The 15,573-nt window shown below is 40.6% G+C and overlaps 1 protein-coding gene across 9 annotated transcripts in view; it reads left to right on the forward strand.

Annotated features, from left to right (window-relative positions):
- Positions 1-15,573, forward strand: part of NRCAM (neuronal cell adhesion molecule) — a 409,870-nt gene that overhangs the window by 340,415 nt on the left and 53,882 nt on the right. The window contains exon 26 of one of the 9 annotated variants that reach the window (XM_070755540.1): positions 11,073-11,463. The exons of the other annotated variants lie outside the window; for them this stretch is intronic. Coding sequence (XP_070611641.1) covers positions 11,073-11,077 — 5 coding nt within the window. The 3' untranslated portion in view covers positions 11,078-11,463. Of the gene's footprint in view, positions 1-11,072; positions 11,464-15,573 lie in introns of those variants that run through there. 9 annotated transcript variants of the gene reach the window in all.

A 15,573-nucleotide genomic window follows, 5' to 3' on the forward strand; every position in this document is an offset into this window, starting at 1 on the left:
TAAACAACTCAAATTTTTTTCTTGTAGTACTTCTTGTCTTAATGTCCATCTAAATTTTTTACTTTTACCTTTCCATTTTATCACAATAAGATTATGATTTTCCCAAACATTGGAATCAATATCTACTTTTTGAAGATTGTTAATCAAGTCCAGTGTAGCCTATATCATTTCACCCCGAGTCTTTGGAGAAGGGAGGCATACAAATCTAATTAATAATAATAATAATAATAATAATAATAATAATAATAATAATAACAACAACAACAACAACAACAACAACAATAATAATAATAATAATAATATTCCTAGACCATGAAGCATGTCTCGCCGAGTAGAAAATATATTGGTTTTCTTGCAATCATCAAACATCCACCAAACTCTAGTCCTCTTATCATATTGAGAAAAGATTTGGGCAGAATCCTCTTTTTAAATCTATTTTTCTTATTTGTCTTATAGTCCAAATCTGCTTCTACTATCATATTGAAGTTGCCCATTAAACAAATACTCTCATATTTCAATTCATTAATTTTCTTGTGTAATTTTGAATAAAAAGGTTCTTGGGGCATATATTGCTACCAATAATATCTTTTGGTTGTTAAGTCTTATATCAGCCATCAATATCCTGCTGTCATCATCTGAGTATATGTAATTAGAGTCAATTTTCTTTTGTATGTACAACACAACTCCTCTTTTAGCTTGCAGTATAATAGTATACTATTAATGTAGTATAAAGTTCTCCAAAAGACTTATTTTCTAAAAATTTATTGTGTTGAGTTTTAATATGAACTTCCTGAAGGCAGTTTATTGAAAATTCTATTTCTCTTATTTGCTGAATTAAGTTCATTAACATTTATCAAAATCTATTTAAGTTCTTCTTCCATCTAAATGTATTTGTTTCCTATATTAAGGCTTTTGTCTCTCTTTTGCTACTCTCATCATCACCCTTTCTCTTTGTTCTTTACTGTCCATCAGAAAAAGTTGCTCTGCAGTTGTTGTCGCTTCTTGTTCTTGAGATGAAGCCTCTACTCCTCCAGTTGCCACAGCCGGTAAGTATTCTTCACTCAAATCTTCCTTCTTCTCTAGGAGCTGATTCTTTTGCCCTCATCATCACTTGCATCTCCTTTGCTCCTTCCTCATTTTTTAAAATTTCTATTGAAAAAAAAATCCAGTTTGTTGACTGAGTTCAGTCTATATCTTTGATCTTGCCACATCAGAAATATGCCTTTCAGTACCAGCCATCTAAAATTAATTCCTCTTTGGTGAGGCATTCTTGTCAAAAATTGGTATTCTCTTCATAGATCTCTTATCTTCCTTGGGACCTGCTTTAAAACAGTAATTTCCTTTTCTCTGTACTTAAGGCTTGTTCTCAATTTTTGAAGAATTTGTGTTCTACGCATCTTTTTAGTAAATCTGATATGTACTTCTCTTGGCAAATTATGCCTCATGGCATATCTAGTACTCACTCTGAAAGCCTTGTTAATATCAATCATTATTTTTTCTTTATCTACTTCCATTGTTTCTGCTAGAATATCACCTAACATCTCATGTAAATTCTCGCCTTTTCTTCTGGAATATTCTGAAAGTGCAAATAAAATTCAGTGCGCTCCACTTCAAGGAGTCTTTTCTTCCACCTTTTGTATATGTTGTGCATTTTTGTCAATGAAATGTTTTCATTTGTTTCATCTCAACATTGACCTGATTTGAGTTTTTAATCATTTGATTCAAATTTTCTTTAACTACACTAAATTCTTGATTTGCGCTTTCTCTACTCAATTTTACATCTTCTCTTAAGGCTTGAATTGCCTTTTTAATTTCAGCAAACTCCAATTTCTCTGTGACATTTGATGTCTGTGGTGGTATACTTGAAAGATGAGGTGGATTCTTTGCAGCCATTTTGTATTCCAATCAGCCAATAGTAATCCAATCGGGTAGTAATCCAAGGTATGGGTATACAAACCAGGTGTTAAAAATACCTGATAAAAATCAAAAGCCAAAAAACCCCAAAATAAATATTGGAATAAAAAGAAATAAAAATCTAGTCATAGTCCAGAGCAAGCCTATAAAAAACTGGTGGTAGAACAAACTACAAATTAAAAATTAAAACCAATACAAAAGGAAAATTAAAAAGAAAGAAAAAAGAAAAAATGTTCAGCTAATAATCCAGATATAGGTAAATCTACCCGGTGTTCTCAAGAACACCCGATAAAAATAAATCCAATCCAAAAAATGATGTAAAAAAGAAAAATGGAACACAATTCTTGAAGTAATCCAAAAAGTGGGTAATGAAAACCGGCACTCGAAATAGTACCCGATAAAATAATCCAATCAGTAATGAAACAGAAAAAGTTTATAATATAAAAGAGAAATGGTTAAAAAATTAAAAAAGAAAAAAAGGAAACAAAAATACTAAAAATAATATTAAAGCATTCTCTAGTAGGGTATTTTAAAATTGAGAAGTAATAAAAATCTTTTTAAATTTACTTAAATTTAAACAGCCTTAAAGAAGAGACTATAATACAGATAGGGAGCTAAAGCTTAGATTAAAAAAATATTTTAAAAAATATATTACAAAACTACATGTAATTCTCAAAAGAGAAAAAGGAATGTCTGTTGTTGAATTTATTACATAGGAAGCCCAAACTAAAAAAATATGTATAGGTATACTTTCCAAAGAGAAAAAAAGCTTTCAATTTGAAACAATAACAAGTCAGGCTGATAGTGTTGCACTCGGCTTTGTTATTAAAAGAAAAACGCCCTCAAGGCCACATGAAATGAAATCTAAACTTCTTCCAAAAAATGTTTCCACAGTCAATTGATGGCAATAATTAAAGACACCTATACAAAGAAAATAAAAGTTTTCCCAAAATCTTTTTAAACAATAGAGCTTATGATCCAGCCATAATTATTCTTCAATATTCTTCTTCTCAGTCCAGAATAATATGAATTAGATTACTTAGCACTTTCTATCTTTAAAGTCCACCAAAAATCAGACCTGCACTTCAATTGTAGCTTACAGGAGAGGCGTCAATGCACAGCACTATTCTGCCGCTAGATGGGAAACAAAAGTTCCGGTTTCTCTGCACCTCTTCCCAGAATAGTATCACAAATCAAAATTAAAGAAAATTTTACTGCATCTACTGTTCCCAAAAATAAATTTTAGATCCAAAAAGGACAAACTCTCACCAGATGGTATCACTTTCACTTTTCAAGGCTCTCTGCCGCCACATTGCCTCCGAGACTTCAGGTGTCTCAACACCTCCGGCTGGCTAGTGGTCAGGGGACTGGTTGCCAGCAGAATTTTGTGATATCCTGCAGCTCACCAGGTATTCCCCTTTTGAATCCGACCTTCCAGGTCGGAAACGATCCCTTAAAGGATCTCCAAAAAGCCACGGTTTTTCTTGCTATCCTGGAGCTTCTGGGAACGCCAATGTGACATTTTGGCTTAAGGCTTCATCCCCCGTCTCCTCGGCTTATGGCTCTGTCCCCAAATATTGTATATTCCATTGTCAGCCAGTAAATAAACATACATGTTCATAAAATCAAATGCACATATGCATGCACACAAACATAAACATAATTTCAGATTATGTTAGAGTCTTATTCCAACTATAAACTCATTTTACTGCTGAAAGAAAGTTTGTCTCCTTGATGCTGCTTGCAGGAGAACCATGTTTGGTAACTAAAATGAGATAGATGGGTTCCGGTGGGGGAAGCAGGAAGGAGCGGTGGAATTATCGCTCCACTGGACCACGGTTTAACACCGAAAATATAGGAAATTTCTGTCTGAGTCAGTAAACCTGTTTGGAAGTTTGGGGAGGCGAAGTATCCCTGCCCCTGGAAATCCTTGATTCGACGGTGTTCGTGGCAGTGGAGAGCTGTTTGGCCACGAACACGCCTGGAGTCGGATCAGCTGAGACGGGGTAGAATGGCGGCCGTCATTCACAGCTGAGTTGTGCTGCCAGGGGTGAGTCGGAGAATGGAAGAATGAAAGACCGTGATAGCCAGGGAGAGGGAGCCAGCCAAGTAGCCAAAAACAACTGGCATGCGACCTAGATTTCGGGGGAGGTTTTTGGAGGAGGTCTCCTTTAATTGAGGACCCCTTGGAGAAGCCTCGAGCACACGACAAAGGACAGATGACGGGAGGAGAAAGTGTGTGCCGGGGGAGAGAGGCGAGAGAGGAACAACAAAGGAGAGGGGCGAGAGAAGAACGACGGACGAGATTGCCCTGCCCCCACTACATGGACCCGAGACGCCGAGGAGCTGTATGGTGGGAGCACTCAGCACCGGAGGGCCTGTGGAAGAATAAACTAGTGGGAGGGAGGAGAAGAAAGAGGAAGGAGGGGGCCAGGACGGAGATTGAGGCTCGCCCTATTGAGACCACATGGAGCCTGCATTAAAATCATATAAGACTGCAGAGGGACTGGAGACTTGGAAATACTGTAAGAGCAGAGGAGTGAAAGTGATTCTGGACCCATAGAAAGACCTGAGAGTGCCAGCCAGTGGCAGTGGCTGGCACTAAAGACCCTGAAGATCAATATGCTAGGACTTCTCCCTGAACATTGATCCCTTTTTCCCAGAACTCACCTTTTAGATCTGGTGCTGTATTACTGACTTGATGGACAATTGATTTTAATTATTTCCTATATTTTCAGCACTTTATAATCCTGCACTTTATAAATTTATTAATTTTTGATAATGTTATTCTTTTAAGACCTTAAGAATAATTTAGTGTAATTTGGTATTCTAGTTTTAAGCTAATTTGATGTTTATATTAATTATTAATAAGATTTTATATAGAGTTTTTAGATATTTATGTTTTTTTCTATTTTGTGTTTTAATAATCAATTCAATCTATATTTTAATTAAATTATTGGGGGGGTTAATTAATGAATAATTGGTGTGAGTTTGGGAACATATATGGAACGAATGACTGGTATGGATGGGATGGATGGGCTGGGGGGGAATATTGCATGGATGAAGTGAATGGAAATCATATGACTGATATAGTTGGCCTACCTGACGCTGGAGAGGCAGGAGGGGAGGGGGCCACGGAGTTAGCCGTTCCAGGGGAACGAGGGATCGTTGCTTAATAACAATCCCTTGTTCTGGCTCCGTAAGCTCAATCTTGGGCACTGGTGATGAGTGTAATTCTGGCCCTGGGCTCAGGTTGCTGCTGCTCAATGCCAGGTCGGTGGTAAATAAAGCTCTCCTCATCCGGGATTTGATCCTGAATGAGGAGGCCGACCTGGCATGTATTACTGAAACCTGGCTGGGCCCAGAGGGAGGAGTTCCTCTCTCTGAAATTTGCCCAGCCGGGTTTCAGATATGGCATCAACCTCGACCCCAGGAAAGGGGGGGAGGAGTGGCTATTATAGCCAGGGAGAGCCTTTGCCTACGTAGACTCATTGCTCCAGAGATTGCAGGTTGCGAGTCTCTCTTGATGAAGTTGGACTTAGGAGTTCAGATGGGCTTGTTTCTCATGTACCTGCCTCCCAGCTGCGTGTCAAAAGCCCTGCCTGTGCTGCTCGAGGAGGTAGCCGGGTTGGCGGTGGAGTTCTCCGGACTTATTGTCTTGGGGACTTCAACCTGCCGTCACTCGGCGAAGCCTCTGGACTGGCACAGGAGTTCATAGCCACCATGACAGCCATGGACCTGACTCAAGTAGTACAGGGTCCAACTCACGAGGGAGGGCACGCAACCGACATGGTATTCCTCTCTGAGCAATTGAGAAATGGTCTGAGACTAAGGGGCTTATAAGCATTGCCTTTGTCATGGTCGGACCATTTTCTACTACAGCTTGACTTCCTGGCTCCAATCCTTCCCCGCAGGGAGGCGGAACCGATTAAGTCGTTCCGCCCCAGACGCCTGATGGACCCAGAGGGCTTTCAGACGGGGTTATTCCAGATGCACTCGTCCACAATTTGGCGGAGTCTATTGCGGAGGCCTGGAACAAGGCTGCAGCGGAGGCTCTTGATTGGATTGCGCCTTTGCGACCTCTCCATGGCGTTAGACCCTGTAGAGCTCCATGGTTCAACGAGGAGCTCTGGGAGTTGAAACGCCAGAAGAGACGTCTAGAGAAGCGATGGAGGAAGAGTAAGTCTGAATCCGATCGAACACTTGTAAGAGCTTTTATTAAGACTTACAAAGTGGCGCTCAAGGCGGCAAGATGCGCGTATCATGCCGCCTTGATTGCATCAGCGGAATCCCACCCGGCCGCTCTGTTTAGGGTGACCCACTCCCTTCTTAACCAAGGGGGAGTTGGGGAGCCCTTACAGAGTAGTGCCGAGGATTTTAACACGTTTTTTGCTGATAAAATCGCTCGGATCCGGGCGGACCTCGACTCTAATTGTAAAACACAGTCATCTGACAACGAGTCAGTCGAGGTGACTGGGGCCCGTACTTGTCCACCTGTCTGGGAAGAGTTTGATCTGGTGACACCTGATGAAGTGGGCAAGGCCATTGGAGCTGTGAGTTCCGCCACCTGCTTACTGGATCCGTGTCCCTCCTGGCTGGTTTCGGCCAGCAGGGAGGTGACACAGAGCTGGGTCCAGGAGATTGTCCACGCTTCCTTGGGGAGGGGGTCTTTTCCATCACCCTATAAAGAGGCGCTTGTGCGCCCCCTCCTCAAGAAGCCTTCCCTGGACCCAGCCGTACTTAACAACTATTGTCCAGTCTCCAACCTTCCCTTTATGGGGAAGGTTGTTGAGAAGGTGGTGGCGCTCCAGCTCCAGCGGTCCTTGGAAGAAGCTGATTATCTAGGTCCCCAGCAGTCGGGTTTCAGGCCCGGTTACAGCACGGAAATTGCTTTGGTCGCATTGATGGATGATCTCTGGCGGGCCTGGGACAGGGGTTTATCCTCTGTCCTGGTGCTTCTTGACCTCTCAGCGGCTTTCGATACCATCGACCATGGTATCCTTCTGCACCGGCTGGAGGGGTTGGGAGTGGGAGGCACTGTTCTTCAGTGGTTCTCCTCCTACCTCTCCAGTCGGTCGCAGTCGGTGTTAGTGGGGGGTCAGAGATCGACCTCTTGTGGGGTGCCGCAGGGGTCGGTCCTCCCCCCCTGCTATTCAATATCTACATGAAACCGCTGGGTGAGATCATCCAAGGGCATGGGGTGAGGTATCATCAGTATGCTGATGATACCCAGCTTTACATCTCCACCCCATGTCCAAGTTGCTCAAGTTGGGCTCAAGTTGTTGCTACTCAATGCCAGGTCGGTGGTAAATAAAGCTCTCCTCATCCGGGATCTGATCCTGGATGAGGAGGCCAACCTGGCTTGTGTGACCGAAACCTGGCTGGGCCCGGAGGAAGGAGTTCCTCTCTCTGAAATTTGCCCAGCTGGGTTTCGGGTATGGCACCAACCCCGACCCCAGGGAAGGGGGGGAGGAGTGGCTATTATAGCCAGGGAGAGTCTTGGCCTGCGTAGGCTCATTGCTCCAGAGGTTGCGGGTTGCGAGTCCCTCCTGGTGAAGTTGGACTTAGGGGTTCAGGTGGGCTTGTTACTCACGTACCTGCCTCCCAGCTGCGTGTCAACAGCCCTGCCTGTGCTAAGATCATCCAAGGGCATGGAGATCATCCAAGGGCATGGGGTGAGGTATCATCAATATGCCGATGATACCCAGTTGTACATCTCCATCCCATGTCCAGTCAACGAAGCAGTGGAAGTGATGTGCCGGTGCCTGGAGGCTGTTGGGCCTGGATGGGTGTCAACAAACTCAAGCTCAACCCAGACAAGACGGAGTGGCTGTGGGTTTTGCCTCCTAAGGACAATTCTATCTGTCCGTCCATTACCCTGGGGGGAAAATTATTGACCCCCTCAGAGAGGGTCCGCAACTTGGGCGTCCTCCTCGATCCACAGCTCACATTAGAAAAACACCTTTCAGCTGTGGCGAGGGGGGCGTTTGCCCAGGTTCGCCTGGTGCGCCAGTTGCGGCCCTATTTGGACCGGGAGTCATTGCTCACAGTCACTCATGCCCTCATCACCTCGAGGCTCGACTACTGTAACGCTCTCTACATGGGGCTACCTTTGAAAAGTGTTCGGAAACTTCAGATCGTGCAGAATGCAGCTGCGAGAGCAATTATGGGCTTCTCCAAGTATGCCCATATCACTCCAACACTCCGCAGTCTGCATTGGCTGCCGATCAGTTTCCGGTCACAATTCAAAGTGTTGGTTATGACCTATAAAGCCCTTCATGGCACCGGACCAGAATATCTTCGGGACCGCCTCCTGCCGCACGAATCCCAGCGACCGGTTAGGTCCCACAGAGTTGGCCTTCTCCGGGTCCCGTCGACTAAACAATGTCGTCTGGCGGGACCCAGGGGAAGAGCCTTCTCTGTGGGGGGCCCGACCCTCTGGAACCAGCTCCCCTCTGAGATTAGGATTGCCCCCACCCTCCCTGCCTTTCATAAACTCCTTAAGACCCACCTTTGCCGTCAGACATGGGGGAACTAAAACACCTCCCCCTTGCCCATGTTGTTTTGTTGATTGATTGACTGTGTGCCTGTTTTTTTATATATACTGTTTTTATGAGATTATTAATTTTAAAGTGTAACTAGATGGGTGGGCATTGGATTTGGTATTATGTACTGTACTGTTTTTTATTATTGTTGTGAGCCGCCCCGAGTTTGCGGAGAGGGGCGGCATATAAATCCAATAAACCTAAACCTAATCAATGAAGCAGTGGAAGTGATGTGCCGGTGCCTGGAGGCTGTTGGGGCCTGGATGGGTGTCAACAGACTCAAGCTCAACCGGGATAAGACGGAGTGGCTGTGGGTTTTGCCTCCCAAGGACAATTCCATCTGTCCGTCCATCACCCTGGTGGGGGAATTATTGACCCCCTCAGAGAGGGTCCGCAACTTGGGCATCCTCCTCGATCCACAGCTCACATTAGAGAAACATCTTTCAGCTGTGGCAAGGGGGACGTTTGCCCAGGTTCGCCTGGTGCACCAGTTGCGGCCCTATTTGCACCGGGACTCACTGCTCACAGTCACTCATGCCCTCATCACCTCGAGGTTCGACTACTGTAATGCTCTCTACATGGGGCTAACTTTGAAAAGTGTTCGGAAACTTCAGATCGTGCAGAATGCAGCTGCGAGAGCAGTCATGGGCTTCCCCAGGTATGCCCATGTTACACCAACACTCCGCAGTCTGCATTGGTTGCCGATCAATTTCCAGTCACAATTCAAAGTGTTGGTTATGACCTATAAAGCCCTTCATGGCATTGGACCAGAATATCTCCGAGACCGCCTTCTGCTGCACGAATCCCAGCGACCGATTAGGTCCCACAGAGTGGGCCTTATCCGGGTCCCATCAACTAAACAATGTCGGTTGGCAGGCCCCAGGGGAAGAGCCTTCTCTGTGGCGGCCCCGACTCTCTGGAACCAGCTCCCCACAGAGATTAGAACTGCCCCTACCCTCCTTGCCTTTCGCAAACTCCTTAAAACCCACCTTTGTCGTCAGGCATGGGGGAACTGAGATATCTCCCCCGGGCCTATATAATTTATGTATGGTATGTTTGTAGGTATGTCTGCTTAAAAATGGAGTTTTTTAACTATTTTAAATTTTAAATTGTAAATTATTAGATTTGTCAGGAACTGTTTTTATTGTGTTGTGAGCCGCCCCGAGTCTACGGAGAGGGGCGGCATACAAATCTAATAAATAATAATAAATAATAATAATAAAAATTCACAATAAATTGCTTTTCCCATTCTATTTTGTGAAACTCAGATAAATGAAATTGGATAGTATTGAATACATGCAGCCTTTAATAATTGCTTTTTTTTCTTGTATATTCAGTGCAACCAGTGTATCCAAGGATCAAAAAGGTTATGGCAGCAGCTGCTGAAACTTATGCCAATATCAGTTGGGAATATGAGGGTCCAGTTCATGAGAACATTTATATTGAATATGGTGTGGCAGGCAATAAGAAGACATTTCATTGAATTCTTTTAAATGTATTATAATTATAGAAATAGAACCAGTACTGATTTGATTTTCTAAAGTTACTTCTGCTTTTTTAAGACACAGATTTAAGGTCAGATTTTGTGGAAGTAACTTGTGTTTAACTCCATACATAGAACATTGGTTTCTTGTATTATTTTACTATTTCTGACAAAAGCAATTACTAAAACTTGTTTGACATAGTATGTCTTTCTGGTTTTAGGAGCTTAGAGGCTGTATTTGAGACAGGTCCAGGTGAGGCACACCATGCAATTCTGCCTTCCATTCAGAATTGTGATGTGTTAAGTGCTGGCATTTCAAAATAGTATTATCTTCTGTTCATATATTTTAATGTCTTTTTTTTGCTTCCTTAAAAGTGTAACTCAGAATTAAATTAACTAATTTTTGTTCATACAGTGGGTATCCATGCCATTCATTTAGAGAAAAGACATAGTTCTCATGTTCCTTTTCAAAGATGCTTTCTAATCCTCACATTATTTTTTTCTATTTAATATGCTTTTTATTCACAATGAAATCCAACAATGTTTGAAAATAGTAAAGTCTAAATAAATTAAATATTACTAGCATTTTTTTTTCTAATGGTAGGGTACCCAAAACCTCTACAAAGCTCATTGAATATAAATAGTGTATACTATTGAATATTTTATTCAAAGACTTCAAGTGTCCATTTTTAAGTCAGTTTTTTACATACTGTAAGTTGAAACATAATATTGTTTGAGAAATATTTTGGTGGAATTTGTTCAATTTTATATATTTTCATAAAGCATTTGGGAGCAATCTTTTTCTAACATATGACCAGTGATGGGCTCCTACGGGTATGGTCAGGAACGTAATACCGGTAGCAAAATTTGGAGCTCCACCCCAGAACACCCAATTTGCACTGAAAGATGTTGAAACAAAATGCATAAGCCATGCCCACAGTGTGGTAGTAAAAATTTTGGTAGCTCATCATTGCATATGACCTAAGAAGTAATATGCAGGACTTTATGTTAATATTCACAAGCTATGGATGGAACCAATGGTAAAAGGGTGTCAGATTATTCGCCTTTTCAATTTTATTCTTTTTGATACCTGACCCTTTCTTCTTTCTGTCTGTCTCTTCCTGTAATAGGTTAGGACAATTGCTAGAAAACTGAATTAAGAGCATGCATCATCTGGCAAGTTGCCTACCTGTGCTGAAAAACATGTGATTAACAGAAAAGTATTATAGTACATGGTGTTGAAATATTTTCATTCACTTAGTATTTCACAGCATCATACTGCATGGACATGGTTTATATAAGTGAAATTATATCTCTAAACTTAATTTTTTATAATAAAGTAGTTTATCAGAATGATCCAACAACCCTAACAAATGATATTTAGATCAATAGCTTCATGTGCTCATAGCAGTATATGTTAGTTGTTTGATATGCGAAGAGAAGTGCAGAATACTGTTCTGCAATTAATGTTTATTCTGTTTGCAATAAAAGAACTGGCATGAGAAAAGCCCTTGCATTCAACATATAAATATTATTTCAAATAATGGATTAGATCCAAAGCTCATAGCTTATAGATAACTTTATCAGCTGAAACTTGTCATTGTAGGTAAAAAGATTTGAATCCTCTACCTTACAGTATTTTTATGCCTGAAATACTATTTTAAATGGTCGGGCATCTTTTTCTACAAGACAGTACAACTCCCCAACTCTTTGTGCTCTGTCAACACTGTCACAGGTGTCAGCTTTTAAGATGGAAAATACGGAGGATATTTAAAAGAGTGGCTTGGTGACAAGCATCAATAAGCCAACATTGGAATTAATATGGCTGTATTATTCTAAACATTTGAATAGGCTTGGCCACATTTTTTAAAAATGTAATTTTTTCCCTAAACTCATCAAAAATATATGCCTTGGAAGGCTACAATAGTATCTCAGCTATACAAAAGCCTTAGATTCTATAAGTTCTCTGTGCATCAAATTCTATAAAATCCAAGCTCCTTTAAATTAAATAATTTGGATACCAAGCTTTTTTTGTTGTTGAATGGAATTGACAAAACTAAACCCATTGTGGAGCGTAGAAGGCGTTTTCATTTGAATTTTGTAGATGTATTTCAAGATTCAAGAAAGCTCAACAATAAAACCGAACTTCAAGAATCTTCCTGACTTGCTTAAAAACACAACATTTCTCTGAAAATTGATTTTTTTCCTGAAGTTTTATTATTGGAAAGTGGAAGTAGCAGGGATATTTTATGGGTCATCCCTTCTCTTATCAAACCATATTATTAATACCAAAGAAACATAGAAACATAGAAACATAGAAGTCTGACGGCAGAAAAAGACCTCATGGTCCATCTAGTCTGCCCTTATACTATTTTCTGTATTTTATCTTAGGATGGATATATGTTTATCCCAGGCATGTTTAAATTCAGTTACTGTGGATTTATCTACCACGTCTGCTGGAAGTTTGTTCCAAGGATCTACTACTCTTTCAGTAAAATAATATTTTCTCAGGTTGCTTTTGATCTTTCCCCCAACTAACTTCAGATTGTGTCCCCTTGTTCTTGTGTTCACTTTCCTATTAAAAACACTTCCCTCCTGAACCTTATTTAACCCTTTAATATATTTAAATGTTTCGATCATGTCCCCCCTTTTCCTTCTATCCTCCAGACTATACAGATTGAGTTCATGAAGTCTTTCCTGATACGTTTTATGCTTAAGACCTTCCACCATTCTTGTAGCCCGTCTTTGGACCCGTTCAATTTTGTCAATATCTTTTTGTAGGTGAGGTCTCCAGAACTGAACACAGTATTCCAAATGGGGTCTCACCAGTGCTCTATAAAGCGGGATCACAATCTCCCTCTTCCTGCTTGTTATACCTCTAGCTATGCAGCCAAGCATCCTACTTGCTTTCCCTACCGCCTGACTGCACTGCTCACCCATTTTGAGACTGTCAGAAATCACTACCCCTAAATCCTTTTCTTCTGAAGTATTTGCTAACACAGAACTGCCAATACAATACTCAGATTGAGGATTCCTTTTCCCCAAGTGCATTATTTTACATTTGGAAACATTAAACTGCAGTTTCCATTGCTTTGACCATTTATCTAGTAAAGCTAAATCATTCACTAATCTTCACTAATTTATCTATCAGCTCTTTATGTGGCACTGTATCAAAGGCTTTGCTGAAGTCCAGGTAGGCAATATCCATGGCACCACCTTGATCCAACACCTTTGTGACATAGTCAAAGAAATCAATGAGATTAGTCTGACATGATTTGCCTTCAGTAAAGCCATGCTGATTTGGGTTATTGTTTTTTAGGTGCTGATTTATCCTCTTTTTGAGTAGAGTCTCCATCATTTTAACTACAACTGATGTCAAGCTAACTGGCCTGTAGTTACCAGCTTCTTCTCTACTGCCCTTCTTGTGGATAGGCACAACACTGGCCATTCTCCAATTCTCAGGAACTTCTCCTGTTAACAGGGATTGGTTAAACAAATCAGTCAGGGGGTTAGCAAGGACAGATCTGAGTTCTTTAAGAACTCTGGGGTGGATGCCATCTGGACCCATTGCCTTATTTATCTTTAATCGTTCAAGTTCTTCTAAGACATCGGCTTCTAAGATCACTGGAGCTGAATCCGTACAGCTGGAACCAATGCTATATCCCTCTATAGTATTATTTTGTAAGGTGTCTTTTGAGAAAACTGAACAGAAGTAGCTATTGAAATGGTCAGCGATCTCCTTATTTCCATTAATGCATGTATTATTCCCAGTACTAAGCTTCGTGATGCCACAGTTTTTCTTCTTCTTATCACTAATATATCTGAAGAAGGTTTTATCCCCCTTCTTTACAGATTTTGCAATTTCTTCCTCTTTTGAGGCTTTAGCAGCATATATTATCTGTTTCGCCTCCTTCTGTCTCATTTTATACACCTCTCTATCAGCTATACTTCCAGACTCTTTATACCTCCTATAGGCAGCCTTTTTTTCATTGACTATAGCCCTTACATCATTGCTAAACCATAGCGGTTTCTTCTTCCTTTTACCTTTAGTTATTTGTCTTACATACAGACCAGTGGCTTTTAAGATGGCCTTTTTTAATACAGTCCACTGGGTTCTCGCTCCTGCCATTTTATCCCTCCCCTTTAATTCATTATCTAAATATTCCCCCATTGCATTAAAATTTGTTTTTCTGAAATCCAATACTTTGGTTGCATTATAGGATTGCTCACAATGAGTTTTTACATCAAACCACAAACATAGATGGTCACTGTAACCTAAATTTTCTCCCACCTTGACCTCTGAAACCCAATTCCCATTCGTAAAAACTAAATCTAGAATATTCTCCCCTCTAGTTGGTGTCTTAACCAGCTGTGCCAGAGCTGCTCCTGTAAAGGCCTCTACTATATTCTTACTTTTGCATGTAAGGGCACTGGGGATATTCCAGTCAACATCAGGCATGTTGAAATCACCCATAACCACAATATCTCCCTTTACTGCCATTTGGGTAATTTCATCCACCATCTTGTTGTCATATTCCTCAGATTGCCCTGGAGGCCTATAGATCACCCCAATTCTAATGACAGAACCTTCTTTATTTTGCATGCAAATCCAGAGAGTCTCCAGATCTTGACATGTATTTTGAATTAGTGTTGTTTTTAGACTTTCTTTAACATAAATGACTACTCCACCTCCCCTTCTCTCTATTCTATCCTTCCTATACAGTGTATATCCTGGTATGGATATTTCCCATTCATTAGAATCCTTAAACCATGTCTCAGTTATGGCAACCAGATCCAAATTATCTCTAGATATTATGGCCATTAACTCACAGAGCTTGTTGCTCAAGCTTCGAGCATTTCTGCACATTACCCGAAGAACATTATTTTCATTATTAGTTTGCCCCTTATCATCAACAACTACATCTATTTTATTTGCAGCTCCCTTTTCATAAGCTTCCAAAAACTGATTTATCCTCATTGGTCGGGGACAGAAATCACCCACATCAGTTACATCTCTGTCCCCTGTTGAATATAAACTGTTGCAGAGGAGGTTGATTAATATGAAAGAATCAATAGGAATCAGTCCTATTTCTCTTGGGTGGTAGAATTTCTTCAGTCAGCAAACAACTCTGATTCTGGATCTAAACCAACAGCTATTTTCTTAACTTTATTATTTCTAACTGGAACTAAACAGTAAAAAGATCTAAACATTGCTTAGTTGCTCAAGCAAATTCTGAGCATATTTAGTTGCTCTATGGCTTCTGAAAAGATTTCTATTTAACATTTACTTTAATAATGATTTGATTTTAAGTAAGTACATTAGAATAAATTCATATTACTTGCCTGTATTAGCAACTTTCGTATTTTTAAAAAAAGAAAAATACACTTGAAGCAGACTATATATGTAGTGCAATTATACATAATTATGCAATTTAAATAGTTATAGTTTAGAGAACTCTATATGCTTTTACCTAAATATATAGAAATAAAATACTGGAAACTGTGTAAGTAGACTGTTATTGTAGCTTATATTAATACTGTATGTGTTAAGCATGTACTGTTTTGCATTGTTGACATGGCATTACATACTGAATTTTAATGTAAAATGTACATGTTTTCCTTTAATACTTG

The sequence above is a fragment of the Erythrolamprus reginae genome, chromosome 6 (assembly GCF_031021105.1).
Source record: "Erythrolamprus reginae isolate rEryReg1 chromosome 6, rEryReg1.hap1, whole genome shotgun sequence".
NCBI lineage: Eukaryota > Metazoa > Chordata > Lepidosauria > Squamata > Dipsadidae > Erythrolamprus > Erythrolamprus reginae.